Raw genomic sequence first — 16,037 nt, 5'->3', positions numbered from 1 at the left:
AACTATACATTGAATTGTTAGTGTAACAGGTGAGGTTTATACGTCAATCTTTTGGCCTTGTGGTTTGTGCATTGGATTTGTATGCCAGCGACCAGGGATCGATCCCCGACCGAGCCTGGAGATTTTTCTGTTATACATACATGTACTACTCGCTGCTGTTACATTAGTAATACATTTCTAATAATTGTGTACTTAACACTTTTTTATGCTATCTAAATAAAGTTTCATTTTATGCAGGCTGCTGATCTGAAAGAACCCATTGATGAGCGAGTTTTGAAAAAGATCAGGTTTCTTGTTGATGAAGGGGTTTTCAATGCCAAGGAAATGCAAAGATATTTAAAGATCTTTGTAAGAAGTGAACTGTTTTCTGGCAGAGAATCACCTCAAATCATCAACAGGAGGTACTTCCCTAGCAAGGAAGATATTCGGAAGCTCATTTACCACCAACGGAGGAAGACTATCCACAGCTTCATTGACCAGGACAATATTGTGGAAAAAGTGACACTACACGTATCTTCATTTGTTTGAATACCTCTAAATGAAGATGAAGAAGATGAGGATGAAGACTCATTCATGAAACTTGAGGATGACAATTTACTTGTAGTGTTCCAGACACCATGGCAAAGGAGACTACTAGATATATATGGGAAGGAACTGGTGTTTCTTGATGCTACCTACAAAACAACCAAATATGCCTTGCCTCTCTTTTTCCTTTGTGTCCAGACCAATTCTGGATATTGTGTTGTTGGAGCCTTCATAACAGAAAAGGAAGAATCTTCTTCTATTGCAGAGGCACTCCAGATTATAAAGGATAATAACCCCACATGGTACCCTGGTGGCTTCATGATAGATGCCTCAAAAGTTGAAGCAAATGCTATCAATAGTGCTTTCCAAGGTAAACCAATTAGGAAAAAAGCTAAAAGGGTTTTCCATAAGGGATAATATCTGTGCAAATATGTTTTTTTATGTGTTTGTGTGTGAGGTAGAGATGGAGAGAGGGAGGGTGTGTATATCTGTAGGAATGAGGGGAGAGGCACAGGTGGCAGGTGAAGTCACTCATGAAACCAACATACTACTAGTTAAATTTGGAGAACAATAATTATTGAAAATGTGAGTCTTTTCTATTTATGTGATAAAAATACAGAATGCAGGCAAATAACTGTTTCTGTCGGTTGTAACTGTACTGTAAGTCAAATCAATGTATGATTTTTTTTGCAGATTCCAAATTGTTCATCTGTGACTTTCACAGAAAACAGGCCTGGCAAAGGTGGATGAACACTCTTAAAAATGATGTCAGCAGACAAGAAGCGACCACGCAGCTGTTGAATGTAAGAAAATAATAACACATAAAATTAATTGGTATTTTTTTTTACTATAACAGCTCTGATTTGCTATTTTGTGGTGTGCTCATTCCAGGCTCATCTTTAATAGGCTAATTTATCCCCCCTCCAAAAAACTGAGCAAAATGGAGTAGTACTTAAAAAACTTGTATGTCCTCGTAACTTGCATTTTAGTTATCAATGTAGGCCTATACCTGAAATATTAACTAATGTTATTTATAGACTGTTATAAGCGAAACCTGAGTTTCCTAAAAGAGAGTGATGTGTGGAAAAGCCAACCAAAGCTACAACAATACATGCAGACACAATGGATCAGCAAACACAAAGTATGTATCTTGTGTGGTTTTGATGACAGTTTAGTATAAATTCTATCAAATGCATGATTAAATATTGCTGGGCTTTTATTTTTAAATAAAAACTGTAATTTTTGATGAATGTAAAAAAATAAAATCTCATTATTAGGATGAGTTCTAATGGTAATATATATATGTATCTCTGTCACAATATCCATTCAATCACAGGTTTTCATGTGATAAGGGCTTTCTATGCATAGAAAATATATACCCAATTTATTTGGAAGACAATCATAATTAAAAGAACATTATTGGCTAAATTTGACTTCTGTGTAATGGTAGTCCCTAATTGCACAGTTATCATGCAGACATGGGTGTGGGCCATCAGAAACCGCGCCATGACTTTGGTAGTCAATACAAATAATGAACTTGAGTCTCAGAACAAGGTGTTCAAATATGCGTACCTTAGTTCCCTTCCTGTGAAGGCTGTGTCCACTTTAATGACAGTCCTAGTTGAGGACTTCTTTGTTGATGTAGAACGCAAGTAAGTTGGGTTTTTTTTTATAAGTTATAAGGGTCTGAGATCATTCAAAATTTCTTTGAAGATAAGGGTCAGTTTAGGTTAAATGTAATTTTATATTGAATTTTAATAAAAATAAATTATAAAGCATATATATTTCATATGTAAATCACACTCTTAAAAGTATCACAATCATGATAGTTGATGATTTTTTTTTTCCAGTACAATATAGTGGTGAGTACAGTACGTAATTATCGGTGTGGTAACTGGCAGCTTTTGGTGTGAGCTTTGTAGTGTTAATTATGTTGTATTATAACACAATCATCATCATGATATTCAGCACAGAATGTACAGTAAATTGCTGTGGAATATTATTGTTATCGATAATTGCGATATCATTAAAAACATGTAAAGTGAATTTATGCTGAGTGATTATTGTTACATTTGTTTGTTATGTTTGTTTGTTGTTTAACGCCGCACTCAGCAATATTCCAGATATATGACGGCGGTCTGTAAAATAATCGAGTCTGGACCAGACAATCCAGTGATTGACATCATGAGCATCGATCCACGCAATTGGGATCGATGACATGTATCAACCAAGTCAGCGAGCCTGACCACCCGATCCCGTTAGTCGCCTTTTACGACAAGCATAGTCGCCTTTTATGGCAAGTATAGGTTGCTGAAGATCTATTCTACCCCGGAATCGATTATTGTTACATGAGGATTACAAAATATCAAAATAAATCCAAATACAAATATGCAACTTTACTGTACATTCAACATATAGCAGTACGTATAGCTTTTTTTTTATCTTTCTTACCTTACCACTCCTATCCTATTTTTTCTTTGCATATATGTCTTTGAGTATTTTATTAACTCAATTTTTACAAGCATTGAAGGTAAATAGTTAATATGCCTTTAGAAAATGGTGCTTGATTCTAAATATTTTCATAGCTATATATAATGACACATTTGTCAAATGTTATGCAGGATATGTAAATACACAGGTCATTGTTTCATTGTGATGCTATATATCCTTGAAGTACATGTATATACATTGTACATGCACTTGTACCTTGATAATACTTAAGCTAATCTGTACTTATGCTGCTTATCAACATTGTAACATCTGTGATAAATATTACACATTTTTTCTTCCAAAATGAAGAATATCAGTCTGAACCTGTTCATGTATTGTAAGACATCATCCCAGATTCAGTCTTAGGCTAGAACATCCTGCATGGTTATGGGGATTTCTTTCTTTTGTGCAACTCCATTCCAACTTCATTATCTGGCTGTTTGGCTCTATCACATCATTTAACTGAATCCATTCCTGTGTGGTCAACCCACCCCATGTTTTCCAATATCCCACTAAATTAAGGAAGGCAAAACATTTCAAAAACCTTGTTTTCAGACATTCTTAAAATGAAAGACAGTCCTGAAATGTAAGATCCTTACTGTAATTTGGTTTTCGAGAGATATTGAGATTCTTGTAAACAATAATTCAATTATAGATAATTATATTGAAATAGCAGGATAAATTTACAAAGATAAAACACCCATTTAACGAAATTCCACCAGTGGAGGGCTCCAAATGAGAATTGAACCTTTAACTTCCAGGTTTATAAGCAAGCTCTCAACCACGTGGCTAAACGATACGGACCAGTTAGACCAGCCAGTAGAGCGCACGAAAAGCTATGTGCAAAGAAAGCCGGAAGTAACTAGCTACTACAATATAATTTACTGTTTATTATTATTCTATTGCAGGTACTTGTTAAGCAATGTTGAAATGTCATCAGGTTGGCTAGAGGCATCTTTAACAGTGCCCTTTGATCTGCAACATCGTCCTGCTCACCTCATTCACCACATACGAGAGACAATGATGAAGGCATCTGACATCACCTCCACAATGATCCCTCAGAAAGGAAACCTTGTTTCTAGTGTCATAGTGATATCTCACCAGGTAGAACGAGATAGGGGTCTGCGGAGAGATATATCTAGTTGTATCTAGTGTCATAGTCATATCTTATCAGGTAGAACCAGATAGGGGTCTGCTGAGAGGTATATCTGGTTGCATATAGTGTCATAGTGATATCTCACCAGGTAGAACCAGAAAGGAGTCTGCTGAGAGGTATATCTGGTTGTAGCTAGTGTCATAGTGATATCCCACCAGATAGAACCAGATAGGGGTCTCCTGAGAGGTATATCTGGTTGTATCTAATGTCATAGTGATATATCACCAGATAGAACCAGATAGGAGTCTGCTGAGAGGTATATCTGGTTGTATCTAATGTCATAGTGATATATCACCAGATAGAACCAGATAGGAGTCTGCTGAGAGGTATATCTGGTTGTATCTAATGTCATAGTGATATATCACCAGATAGAACCAGATAGGGGTCTGCTGAGAGGTATATCTGGTTGTATCTAATGTCATAGTGATATATCACCAGATAGAACCAGATAGGGGTCTCCTGAGAGGTATATCTGGTTGTATATAGTGTCATAGTGATATCCCACCAGATAGAACCAGATAGGGGTCTCCTGAGAGGTATATCTGGTTGTATCTAATGTCATAGTGATATATCACCAGGTAGAACCAGATAGGGGTCTGCTGAGAGGTATATCTGGTTGTATCTAATGTCATAGTGATATATCACCAGATAGAACCAGATAGGAGTCTCCTGAGAGGTATATCTGGTTGTATCTAATGTCATAGTGATATATCACCAGATAGAACCAGATAGGGGTCTCCTGAGAGGTATATCTGGTTGTATATAGTGTCATAGTGATATCCCACCAGATAGAACCAGATAGGGGTCTCCTGAGAGGTATATCTGGTTGTATCTAATGTCATAGTGATATATCACCAGGTAGAACCAGATAGGGGTCTGCTGAGAGGTATATCTGGTTGTATCTAATGTCATAGTGATATCTCACCAGATAGAACCAGATAGGGGTCTGCTGAGAGTTATATCTGGTTGTATCTAATGTCATAGTGATATCTCACCAGATAGAACCAGATAGGGGTCTGCTGAGAGGTATATCTGGTTGTATCTAGTGTCATAGTGATATCTCGCCAGGGGGAATGAGACAGTGGTTCGAAATTTGATCTTTGTCATAACTCATTACGATCTTGTTTATTTGTATTTTTATATAGTTGTCCATATCGCAGGATGATACCACTGAAATATGAGTTAAAATCATTGAAATTAAAAAGAAATTGTATGAATATTATTTTTGTTGTTGTTTTTAATGGTCAAACATTCATTTTGTTTCTGATCAGAATAACGCAGAAATTAACCGTGAATTCCTAAACCAATGTTACATATTTAGAATTGTTCCTTATTATTCGTATCTTGGTATACATCGACAGCGATTCATTCTTCAGGTCCCGAAATATTTGCGGAAAAAGGGTTTTTTCATGTGCTACGGATTCGATCTCTTCAAAGCTAGAAAAAACATTGTTAACAGAATATTGAAGTACATGTATTGACAATAAGGACAACTTAGTCGTTTTCAGGACACTTTTCTAGAATATTCCGGCATTACTCGCCTTTGATATCACTGCTAAACCGTGATATGAGGATGGGAAAAGGCTGCTGCAGTAATAAGACGCATAATTCAGAAAGTTATTTAGAAAATTTATTGTAATACTTTATTCGTTTTTATATTTAATACATTTTCCTATCTATCAGGATTGAGTTGTCCAAACGATGATTAGCTTAATTTATAACAAGAGTTTGCCACTAACGTGGCTATATTCCCCGCCCCTGTTGCAGAATTTATGACATAATTAAATCTAAACAAACCCTAATTTTTTTTAACCGAGGTGGAACTTGTAATGAAAATTGTAAAAAAAGAAGAGTTTGGAACCTAAGTCCATCTTGTTGCCATGGACACGTAAAAAATTCAAATTTCTAAAATTTCTAAATAACAAAATGCACCAGTTCAGCATGTACCTGATAGACCTGCAAAGTTTCCTGAAAAAATATTGAACGGTTATTGAGTTATGCCCTGGAAACGAACGCTACCCTCACAGAATCTAAGTCCATTTTGTTTCCATGGAAACGTAAATAATAAAACTTTCTAAAAATCTAAATAGCAAAAGGCACCAGTTCAGCACGTACTTGACAGACCTGCAATGTTTCATGGAAAAAATATTGAACGGTTTCTGAGTTATGCTCCGGAAACGAAACATAATTACTAGTTTGCCTGCCTTGATCAGAAATGAAATAAATTCATTTGTCGAAAGTGTTTGTGGACTTTCACATCTGTAGAGAGATTGCAAAAGCACGCACCCTACTGTCACCACAAAGCTCAACGAATTAAAATGTACGAAAATTTGGGTTGGGTCACTATGGTAAAATGGTGAAAGCCCCCTTTATGATCTATTGTGATTTCGAGTCGGTCTTGGCTCTTTTAGAACATAATGAGACATCAGTGAGGAAAAGTCAGCATGGTCAAGAGCACCTTCCCTGTGGGTACAGTTATCAAATCATATGCAGGGAACCCGACTTGTACTCTTTCCCATTGAGAACCTATAGCGGGGATCGGGCTGCTGAACATTTTATGGAACACGTGTTGGTAGATTACGATCGAATCGTGGACATTTTAAATCACCCACTTCCCATGAAATTGACACGTGAGGAAAAGTTAGCTTTAGATTTGGAAACCCATTGCTATCTTTGTGGAGATGAAGTTTGACAGGACAAGAGACACATCGATCACGATCATTTGACGGGTCGTGTCAGAGGTCTGTGTCACAATCAATGCCATGTCAATGACAACGAATCCAAATTTGTGAATGTCATTTGTCATAATGCTTCAAGATACGACAATCCTTGATCCTTCAAGCTGCCGAATTATTTTCTGATCGAAAATTAACGTGCATAGGTCAAAATTCCGAACACTTCATCATGTTTCAAATCGATCAGCTACGCTTTGTGGACTCTTTTAAATTTCTAAACAACAGCTTGCAAACATTGGCCGACAATTTGAGAGACAAAGGTCAAATTGAATTTGTGCATTTGGCTCAAAATTATCCCCACCATGTGGATTTATTGACAAGGATACTGCCTTATTTCTATGAATATGTAGACAGTTCCGAAAAACTAGATGAAACAAACTTTCCAAGTCGCGATGACTTGTATTCTTCTTTCACAGAAGAAACCGTTTCCAAAGAAGACTGTCTTTGCTCAGCATATTTGGGATACTTTCAATTTCCAATCCGTGAGAGAATTCATGGAATTGTACGTTTCCGTGGATACTTTGACCCGTGAAGATTCTGGGTTAGAATAGGTCTTCAGCAACCCATGCTTGCCGTAAAAGGCGACTATGCTTGTCGTAAAAGGCGACTATAGGGATCGGGTGGTGAGGCTCGCTGACTTGGTTGATCCATGTCATCGATCCAAATTGCGTGGATCGATGCTCATGATATTAATCACTTGATTGTCTGGTCCTGACTCGATTATTTACAGACCGCCGTCATATATCTGGAATATTGCTGAGTGCGGCGTTAAACAACAAACCAACCAACCAACCTTAGCAAACACAGCAAACATTCATTCCATCTTGTCACAACATGTTTGACACGCATGCACACACGCAGACACGTACACACACACACACACACACACACACACACACACACACACACACACACACACACACACCTCCTCTGTTGACATGGGGGGCGGTCGGGTAGCCTAGTGGTTAAAGCGTTCGCTCGAATAGCCTACGTGTCATTTGTAATTGGATAATTCAACACGATTCATTCAAAATATGTCGAATAAACTTCAGTATAAAATTTTCACACTCATATAAACTCATAACCATACTTCTTTTTATCGTGTTATCATGATAAACATGCTACCACCACATGGGTGTACTTAATCTCGCGAGAATAGCAAATATTAATTTTTACTCTCTACATTCATCCCATTGAATTTCTTATCTTCAAAAAAACCTTGCATAGTTGCCAACACCACGGTACAACAATCAAAGTTGACACAGTAAGACCTCCCCTCTCATCTCTAACAGGTATGAATAATAAATTTTCACAAGGTTCTACCCACCATTGTGTTTAACCATTCACTCTTTCTATCTTTTTCAAAACATAAATCTGACAAGCAAGATATTGTTTTCACACTAATCTTGGACGATACAACAACACATTTTCGGTTAAGCATTGGAAAGAGCCCTCAAACGAACCACGTCTTAGACTACGAAGTGTCGAGTCAGTTGAAAGATATATTAATCTATTTTTTGTCAGAACTCGCAGTTTTCATCCATTAAAGAACTTGTAATTTCAATTCTGTGCACAATTGATATGGACTATCAGTGGAACGCTTTTCATTTGCGATAGACAGTTGAAAACTCTATCAATACAGAATAGGAACTGTGGGCAAATTACAATTTTAGATATTAGTGAAATTAAAGAATTCATAGAACTAATTATTTCTGGAGAGGCGACGATCAGGATTGCGGAGTTTCAAAGGATATTCCAACATTTGTGTTAAATCAGGTAGGTTTACAAATTACCATATTCATATATCTTTTTTTATAGGTAATGTCTGGAGCTCTAGTGTACAATCCGTCATTGGGAATAATTCTGACTATTGGCGATTGGTAAAAGTTTGTATGTCATGAAAAATTATTTTTTTATAATACTCACGATTAAGGGTTGTTCTTCTAAATAAACCATCGTTGTTGATTATCTAAAAAACAACAACCCAAAACATATTTTTAGTTATTAGTATAAATTTCAAAAGTTAAATAAGTAAAATCACTCAGAACTACAAGGTAGTATCTGCACTACGTGGTAGACTACTAGTGATGGACTATTACCAACTAGTTTCACTGTATCACTCGGAACTACGGTTTCAAATCTCATCTCAGAACTTTAAGGTAGTAATCTAATGTTTAACATTAAAGGTTTCTCTTTGTCATCTTAATTCCATAACATTTTTTTTGAAAGAAACCTTTAATGTTAAACATTAACCGCACTGTTTTGTAACACCACTTTGATTTCAAGTCCATTGTATGGAAGATTGAGAGTATGACACGTGTCACGTGACTCTACCGTCTCCCTCACTGTGAAAACAGACATAACACAACAAAATATTACTTTATCTCACTTTAATAAAAACTAGTACACTTCGTCGTTTTCCCATGGTGTACTTCGTTTTCCCAGTGTGTACTTCTTAATGAGGGGTGGTTGTAGACTTTCCCTGGAAAATATTATAAAAATAAACGTAAGTTTTACAAATGCATTCATCCTGTAGAAACAGACTATATCTTCTGCAGTGAGGGGCTTCTAATGTTATAAGGACGCAGGCAAGCGATTAACCTCGCCCGGGAATTGGCTATAGTATGTATCAAACAATTCAATTTCTTTTTTCATTTTACTTTAACGTGTAAATGTAAGAAGCAAGTATTAAGGAAAACTTATTTTCACAGAAGATAAACATTCTAACATATTAGTCATTATTTAGTCAAATTTGTGTTATACAAAAAAAATAAAAATAAAAAAAATGCATGCATAACATAACATAAAAGATATGCATAACACACACACACACACACAAACACACACACACACACACACACACACACAAACACACACACACACACACACACAAACACACACACACACACACAAACACACACACACACACACACACACACACACACACACACACAAACACACACACACACACACACAAACACACACACACACACACACACGTTATGAGGTGGACAAATAGAAAAAAGAGAAAAGAGATACACAAATCCGTGAAAAATCAATGCGTTTCATATTACTCACCTAAGACAGACTCTGTGTCATCGATTATGCATCCTCCTCGTCGTCTTCTTCAATGATGTCATCTTCGCTGCAGTTGAAGAATTTAATTTTATTGAAGGTCCGATTATTTTTGGATTGTCCTTGTCCTTGGAAAGTCATGTGAGTCGACTTTTCAAGCGCCTCTGAGTATTGCATGTTGGGGAGAACATCAAAGTCTTTGCAGCCTTCCTTTTTCACTGTAGGTTGGTTGGTTTGTTGTTTAACGCCGCACTCAGCAATATTCCAGCTATATGACGGCGGTCTGTAAATAATCGAGTCTGCACCAGATAATCCAGTGATTGATATCATGAGCATCTACCCACGCAATTGGGATCGAAGACATGCATCAACCAAGTCAGCGAGCCTGACCACCCGATCCCGTTAGTCGCATCTTACGACAAGCATAGTCACCTTTTACGGCAAGCATGGGTTGCTGAAGACCTATTCTACCCTGGAATCTTCACGGATCTTTCACTGTAGGAGACAGCATAACTTTCCATTTGGTCTTCATCCTTGATAGTCAAAGTTTCGTGTGGGACGATCTCCAACAGAATAGTTATGGGTAGGTCACTCACTCGACATCTGGAAGTCTGTTCTTGCAAGATTCCGTCGCCATCAATGTTCTTCATCAGGTCATGTCGGGAAAGAGTGATCACTTTTTATTTGAAAATTTTGTTTTCCGCGATGTTATCAGGTACTTCTTTGGAAGAACCAGAGACCATGTAATAGATTATTATATGGTCTCTGGAAGAACGTTTCCGAGACTTGGACATAGTTGATGGAAGTAGTTACAGCAGGGCGGGACAACTTAGGAATGGCCAGGAGTCCGAACTTGACCACACAGAAGGAAGCGAGCTACAAAAACATGTTTTATATCACTGGAAAGCTCTCGAGGAGTCGAATCCAAATAATGTGTGTCCCAGTGTGTTCACATGTTCACAAGCTCAAAAATTGGCTCAGAAAATGCATTACTGCAGAAATTTCTGGCCGAATTTTTTTTTTCTGCAGAAATTTCTGGCAGTATTTTTTTTTCTACAGAAATTTCTGGCCGAATTTTTTTTTTTTCTACAGAAATTTCTGGCCGAATTTTTTTCTGCAGTAATATTTAGCAGAATTATTTTAATTCAGGAGAAATAAGATTCAATCATTGGATAGTTTAACCTGGAGTTGCTTCAAATGACCTTTTTCCTCAAAACAAACATTTTTAGTTCACATGATTACAATCTTTGGAAAGTTTAAATTGAATTCAGCAATTGAAGATATCTATCTTGGTATTATATTTACCAAATTTATCAAGAAAAGTTGACGTCACTCGAATTAAACAATGGAACAACATGTTGGCCTCATACCTTTGTATACTAGACAGATGCAAATCATTGAACCTTGAGCTTACCCTATAATTATCTAAATTATTATGAGAATTTCAGTGACCATCTTCAATGGCCTTTTGACGACTTTGGAGTGTACAACATTAAAGGTGAATGTGATTCTCAGAAATTTCTGGCAGTATTTTTTTTTTCTACAGAAATTTCTGGCAGAATTATTTTTTTCTACAGAAATTTCTGGCAGAATTTTTTTCTGCAGTAATTTCAACCATCAATCTTTGGAAAGTTTAAATTGAATTCAGCAATTGAAGATATTTATCTTGGTATTATATTTACCAAATTTATCAAGAAAAGTTGACGTCACTCGAATTAAACAATGGAACAACATGTTGGCCTCATACCTTTGTATACTAGACAGATGCAAATCATTGAACCTTGAGCTTACCCTATAATTATCTAAATTATTATGAGAATTTCAGTGACCATCTTCAATGGCCTTTTGACGACTTTGAAGTGTACAACATTAAAGGTGAATGTGATTCTCAAAAAATAAACTTCATAATTATTCCATGGGGCCAACCAAATATATAATCCCCAGTTGGAATTCAAAGAAACAACCTACATGTGATATACGGTACTCTGAAAGTAGTTTAACTTCAGACATGGAAAAAAATAGAACACAACCAAGATTTTACAATATAACTGCATATATTGTTTCATAAATTTAATTGTGCACATCTCATCTTATATATGTATATATATATACAATTCTAAATACACAGCTTTACTAAGAAACAAAAACATACAAAGTACAAAACTCCTGCAATGCAATCCTCGGCAATATCTCAGCCACATAGCTTAGACAAAAAATATGTTCATTTCAGCAAAACTTGCGGCTCCTTCTTTATTGTTCTGATACTGACGCTTGTCTTCGGTGCTTTGTCAGAGTGATCTGAAAGTAAAGAAAAAAAATGTAAAGAATATGAGAACATAATTAAAATCACAGTGCATCTATACAATAAAAGCAAAAATAGTAACCTCATGAAGTTGGGTTGTTTCTCTGCCCACATTACACATATTCTAAGTAACGCTGACTAACCCTAATATTACACATCACAATACATATTTCAAAAGAAATGCAATATTTATTGAAATTACCTTTGATTGTTTTTGCAGTTTTTCATTGTTCTTCTCTATTGCCTCTTGAACTTTAGTTGGGAGGGTTGTTGCTTCCCTTGGGGCAGGCATGAAGGGCTTGAAGTCTGATAGCTTGGTGGTGGGTGTCCGGATGTCCCCAATCTTGAAGGAGGGCATCGCGGGTTGTTGCAGGCTTCTGTCTAAGTTCCCTTGCAAATACACTAAACGGTTGATCCACATCTTCATGCGTGTTCCCCACCATGAGAAAGAAAGTTTCACCTGAAAATAGTATTTACATCAGTATTATCACTATGAAAACAAATCAAATTGTACAAAACTTGTTTATTTTTACAGAATACTGATTTGAGTATTGAGAATATTGAGAGAAAAATCAATCTTGTGCATTTAAAAAGTTTCAACATTGTGTGCAGATTCTTTTAAACTTAGGATGAGCAACTGGACATGAAATACTTGCTTCAAAACAATTCTAATGTGGTTTAAAACAATTTACATAAATTATAAAAATATTAACCACATGTGACTTCAGCATTTACTTTGAATTGTATAGTATAGCCTCAAGGAATAAATATGCTATACATGATATTGTATGTGGAGTCATATACCAATAATTTCATTGATAACTATCTTCATGATAGCACTAAAAGTGATACCTTGGATTGCAGCGTCCACTTTTGACTGGCCGACAAAGTCTTGCAGCTTTACTGGTCCTGGAAATGACCAAATAAATATTTGAACAATACATAAATTGCAACTTTAATGTAATTGGATAGTCATACAAACATAACAATTGCCAATTTCCATTCTCAAATATCCACAATTCCTCCAAAATTAGACAAGCCTACCAGACAAACATTGAATTTATTCAACAGGCCCGTACCAAGCATTTAGCTAAGACAAAGATAAATTTCTATCCTTCTAAACGTGTGTTACAAATATAATGTACAAACAAATTTTTGGACATACATGGCACGATCCCATTACAAAACAAATCCCATTACATCCTTTACTAATAATATTGGACAAACTACAATAACGTAACCCATATATGTGCACTGTGGATACTAAGCTCCACTGGTTTCGAAATAAGAATCTACATAACTCCCTACCAATAGGATATGTAGACAGTAATATATGTTTTGGTTTGGTTTGTTGTTTACTGCCGCATTCAGCAATATTCCACCTATATGACAGCGGTCTGTAATTAATCGAATCTGGACCAGACATTTCAGAGATTCATATCATGAGCATCAGTGCAAGTCAGCGAGCCTGACCACGCGATACTGTTAGTCTCCTAAGACAAGCATAGAATTCACTGGAAACTGGAAAGGAGGCAACAATGCAGTTTACCGGGCGCAGCCCGAGCTCTACCATCCGCTCAATTGCCGCGCTATAGTACCACGCTGTCTCGTTATACCGTTACCGTGCCTCACGCTCTGGTGACTCTCGCTTCACGATCCAACACCCGTTTTCGGTCTTGGGGAAACTTACACGTCTTTACAATCAAACACCCGTTCTCGGTCTTAGGGAAACTTACACATCTTTACGATCAAACACCCGTTCTAGGTTAGAAATCTTTTTTTCATGTAAAGATACAAGGCATATTCCATCGTTCCAGATCTTCCAGAATGAACTTAAGTAGTTTTAGTAAAGCAGTTATTAAATGAACAGCATTTATGAGTGGGTATAAGACAGATTCTATAAATTTTGGTCTTCATGGCATACATTTGGCGCACTTTTTCAGATCCAATTAGCGCTGTTGGGGCTCGAACGCGCTTCGCCGACTCACCGGCTCTGCTAATTAATGCGTTAATTAGCCGACGCTCTACCACTGGACCACAGGCGCTATCACATGTAATCAGTGCTCGTTTAACAGGTCATTAGAATCGCCATTGACATGCATGTGTAATTCAGTAAACAATGAATTGCGCATGCGTGTGACGTCACGGCCCGCTCTCCCATTCATCTTTTCTTGAAACCACACCCGCAATTGTTTATGTCAACATGACCGACCAATAGGATTAACTGAATTAACGCTTGAAAAAGTAAGAATTTATGGCTAACCCTTGCCCAAAGCCAGCTAACCCTAATGACCGAAAAACGGGTGTTGGATCGTAAAGATGTGTAAGTTTCCCTAAGACCGAGAACGGGTGTTTGATTGTAAAGATGTGTAAGTTTCCCTAAGACCGAAAACGGGTGTTGGATCGTGAAGCGAGAGTCACCAGAGCGTGAGGCACGGTAACGGTATAACGAGACAGCGTGGCACTATAGCGCGGTAATTGAGCGGGTGGTAGACCTCGGGCTGCGCCCGGTAAACTGCATTGTTGCCCAGAAATTCGAGAAGAAAATTCGCGAAATTCGATATCGACATGTCCTCTCAAAACGAAGAAAGGGTTCTATCACTAGGTCCACGCGAGAGTATGTCTCGTAAACTTGCCTAGCCCTACGCCTACTGTTAGCACCACCGAGTAGACCGAGCCACCCACCAACTCGCACCCTAATTAAGTCATGGCCCTGTGGGCAACGAGGGCAACACTTACCTGGTATACTACGTATGTAACACCAATATAATGCCACGCGAAGCCATATATATATAAAGGCTACACAATCCGCGTATGTTCGCAGAGCCCTGGCTCTTCCGCTCTTCCTTTCCTAGCTCATGTTTACATTTTGATAAAAAAAAAACATGCACCGTGCTTTGATTCCGAAACGAAATTTAAATTGGCAACACAGTCGGTGGTGGTAAAAAAACCCAGCGCAACGAAGCCGATTGAGTACCTCACCCCTACATTCGCCGTACCAGTTTATTTTCGCGTTCGTAGCTCAACTCTACCTAATAGTGCCGATGCAATAAATGAACTATAGTTAACGACATTGCACATAAGCATTACTTACCAATTTCAGTGTTTTTCCTTTTGGGCAGATTTCTTGAAGAAAGATGTCTGCCTTGACTGTTGATGACGTTGGTAAGATCTGTAATAGGGTAGCAACATGTTCAGTGAATATGTTCATAAAGAAACCATGATCCAAACAGAAGGCAAAGGTTCTTCAAGATATATACAGTGTTTGGTGTACAAAAATAGAATAAAATGCCTTACCCATGTCAACGTTGTTGAAGCAGAGCTGGTGAACCCTCCTCAAGGCATCCAGAGCTTCTCACTGCGACCAGAACTTGGGTTTTCGATGTGATTTACCGACTTGTTGAATAGTTATCGTTTGATCGTCTGACAGAACGTTCTCGACGATTTAACGATATTTAACGATACCTGATTAGGGTTAAATCTATATATACCATTTTTATGGTCGGGCGTCCACGGCTGATTGGTATATCAAATCAAACACAAGGGTGTATATCATGCCCCTGAGTGTTCACGCATCACTGGGTGGTCACGTAATAAGGTGTGGCACCAGCATCTCGGGTTACAATTTGATATTAATTCAAGTACTCCACTGATAATGTACATAGGTAGTTAACTTAATTACATTCAGTTTTGTCCGACAAGGAGCGAGTTTACTTTTTTTTAGACACAGACTTTGTAACAGGCCCTTCCCCTG

At 37.4% G+C, this 16,037-nt stretch overlaps 2 protein-coding genes across 3 annotated transcripts; one reads left to right on the top strand and one right to left on the bottom strand.

The window, feature by feature from the left end:
- The first annotated feature begins 459 nt into the window (after nucleotides 1–459).
- On the top strand, nucleotides 460–1,678 carry LOC124125195. Its single transcript, XM_048390963.1, has 3 exons — nucleotides 460–895; nucleotides 1,219–1,328; nucleotides 1,563–1,678. Exons 1-3 carry the CDS (start codon nucleotides 574–576, stop codon nucleotides 1,581–1,583), a joined length of 453 nt encoding a protein of 150 aa, XP_048246920.1. The 5' UTR covers nucleotides 460–573; the 3' UTR covers nucleotides 1,584–1,678.
- A 9,816-nt stretch (nucleotides 1,679–11,494) lies between these two features.
- LOC125377454 lies at nucleotides 11,495–16,029 on the bottom strand. 2 transcript variants are annotated; one of them, XM_048390964.1, is made up of 5 exons: nucleotides 15,581–16,029; nucleotides 15,378–15,455; nucleotides 13,136–13,192; nucleotides 12,486–12,743; nucleotides 11,495–12,279 (listed from the first exon to the last, which is right to left on the bottom strand). In XM_048390964.1, the coding sequence occupies exons 1-4, from the start codon at nucleotides 15,582–15,584 to the stop codon at nucleotides 12,538–12,540; spliced, it is 345 nt and encodes a 114-aa protein (XP_048246921.1). In that variant the 5' UTR covers nucleotides 15,585–16,029; the 3' UTR covers nucleotides 11,495–12,279; nucleotides 12,486–12,537. The 2 variants fall into 2 exon arrangements, 1 of the variants encoding a protein (XP_048246921.1); XR_007219652.1 differs by lacking the exons at nucleotides 15,378–15,455; nucleotides 15,581–16,029 and adding an exon at nucleotides 15,023–15,139.
- Between the last annotated feature and the right edge of the window lie 8 nt (nucleotides 16,030–16,037).

This window comes from Haliotis rufescens, unplaced genomic scaffold, assembly GCF_023055435.1.
Source record: "Haliotis rufescens isolate VD_foot unplaced genomic scaffold, xgHalRufe1.0.p SCAF_9, whole genome shotgun sequence".
NCBI classification, from domain to species: Eukaryota; Metazoa; Mollusca; class Gastropoda; order Lepetellida; family Haliotidae; genus Haliotis; species Haliotis rufescens.
This window is presented reverse-complemented; position numbering and strand designations above follow the sequence as displayed.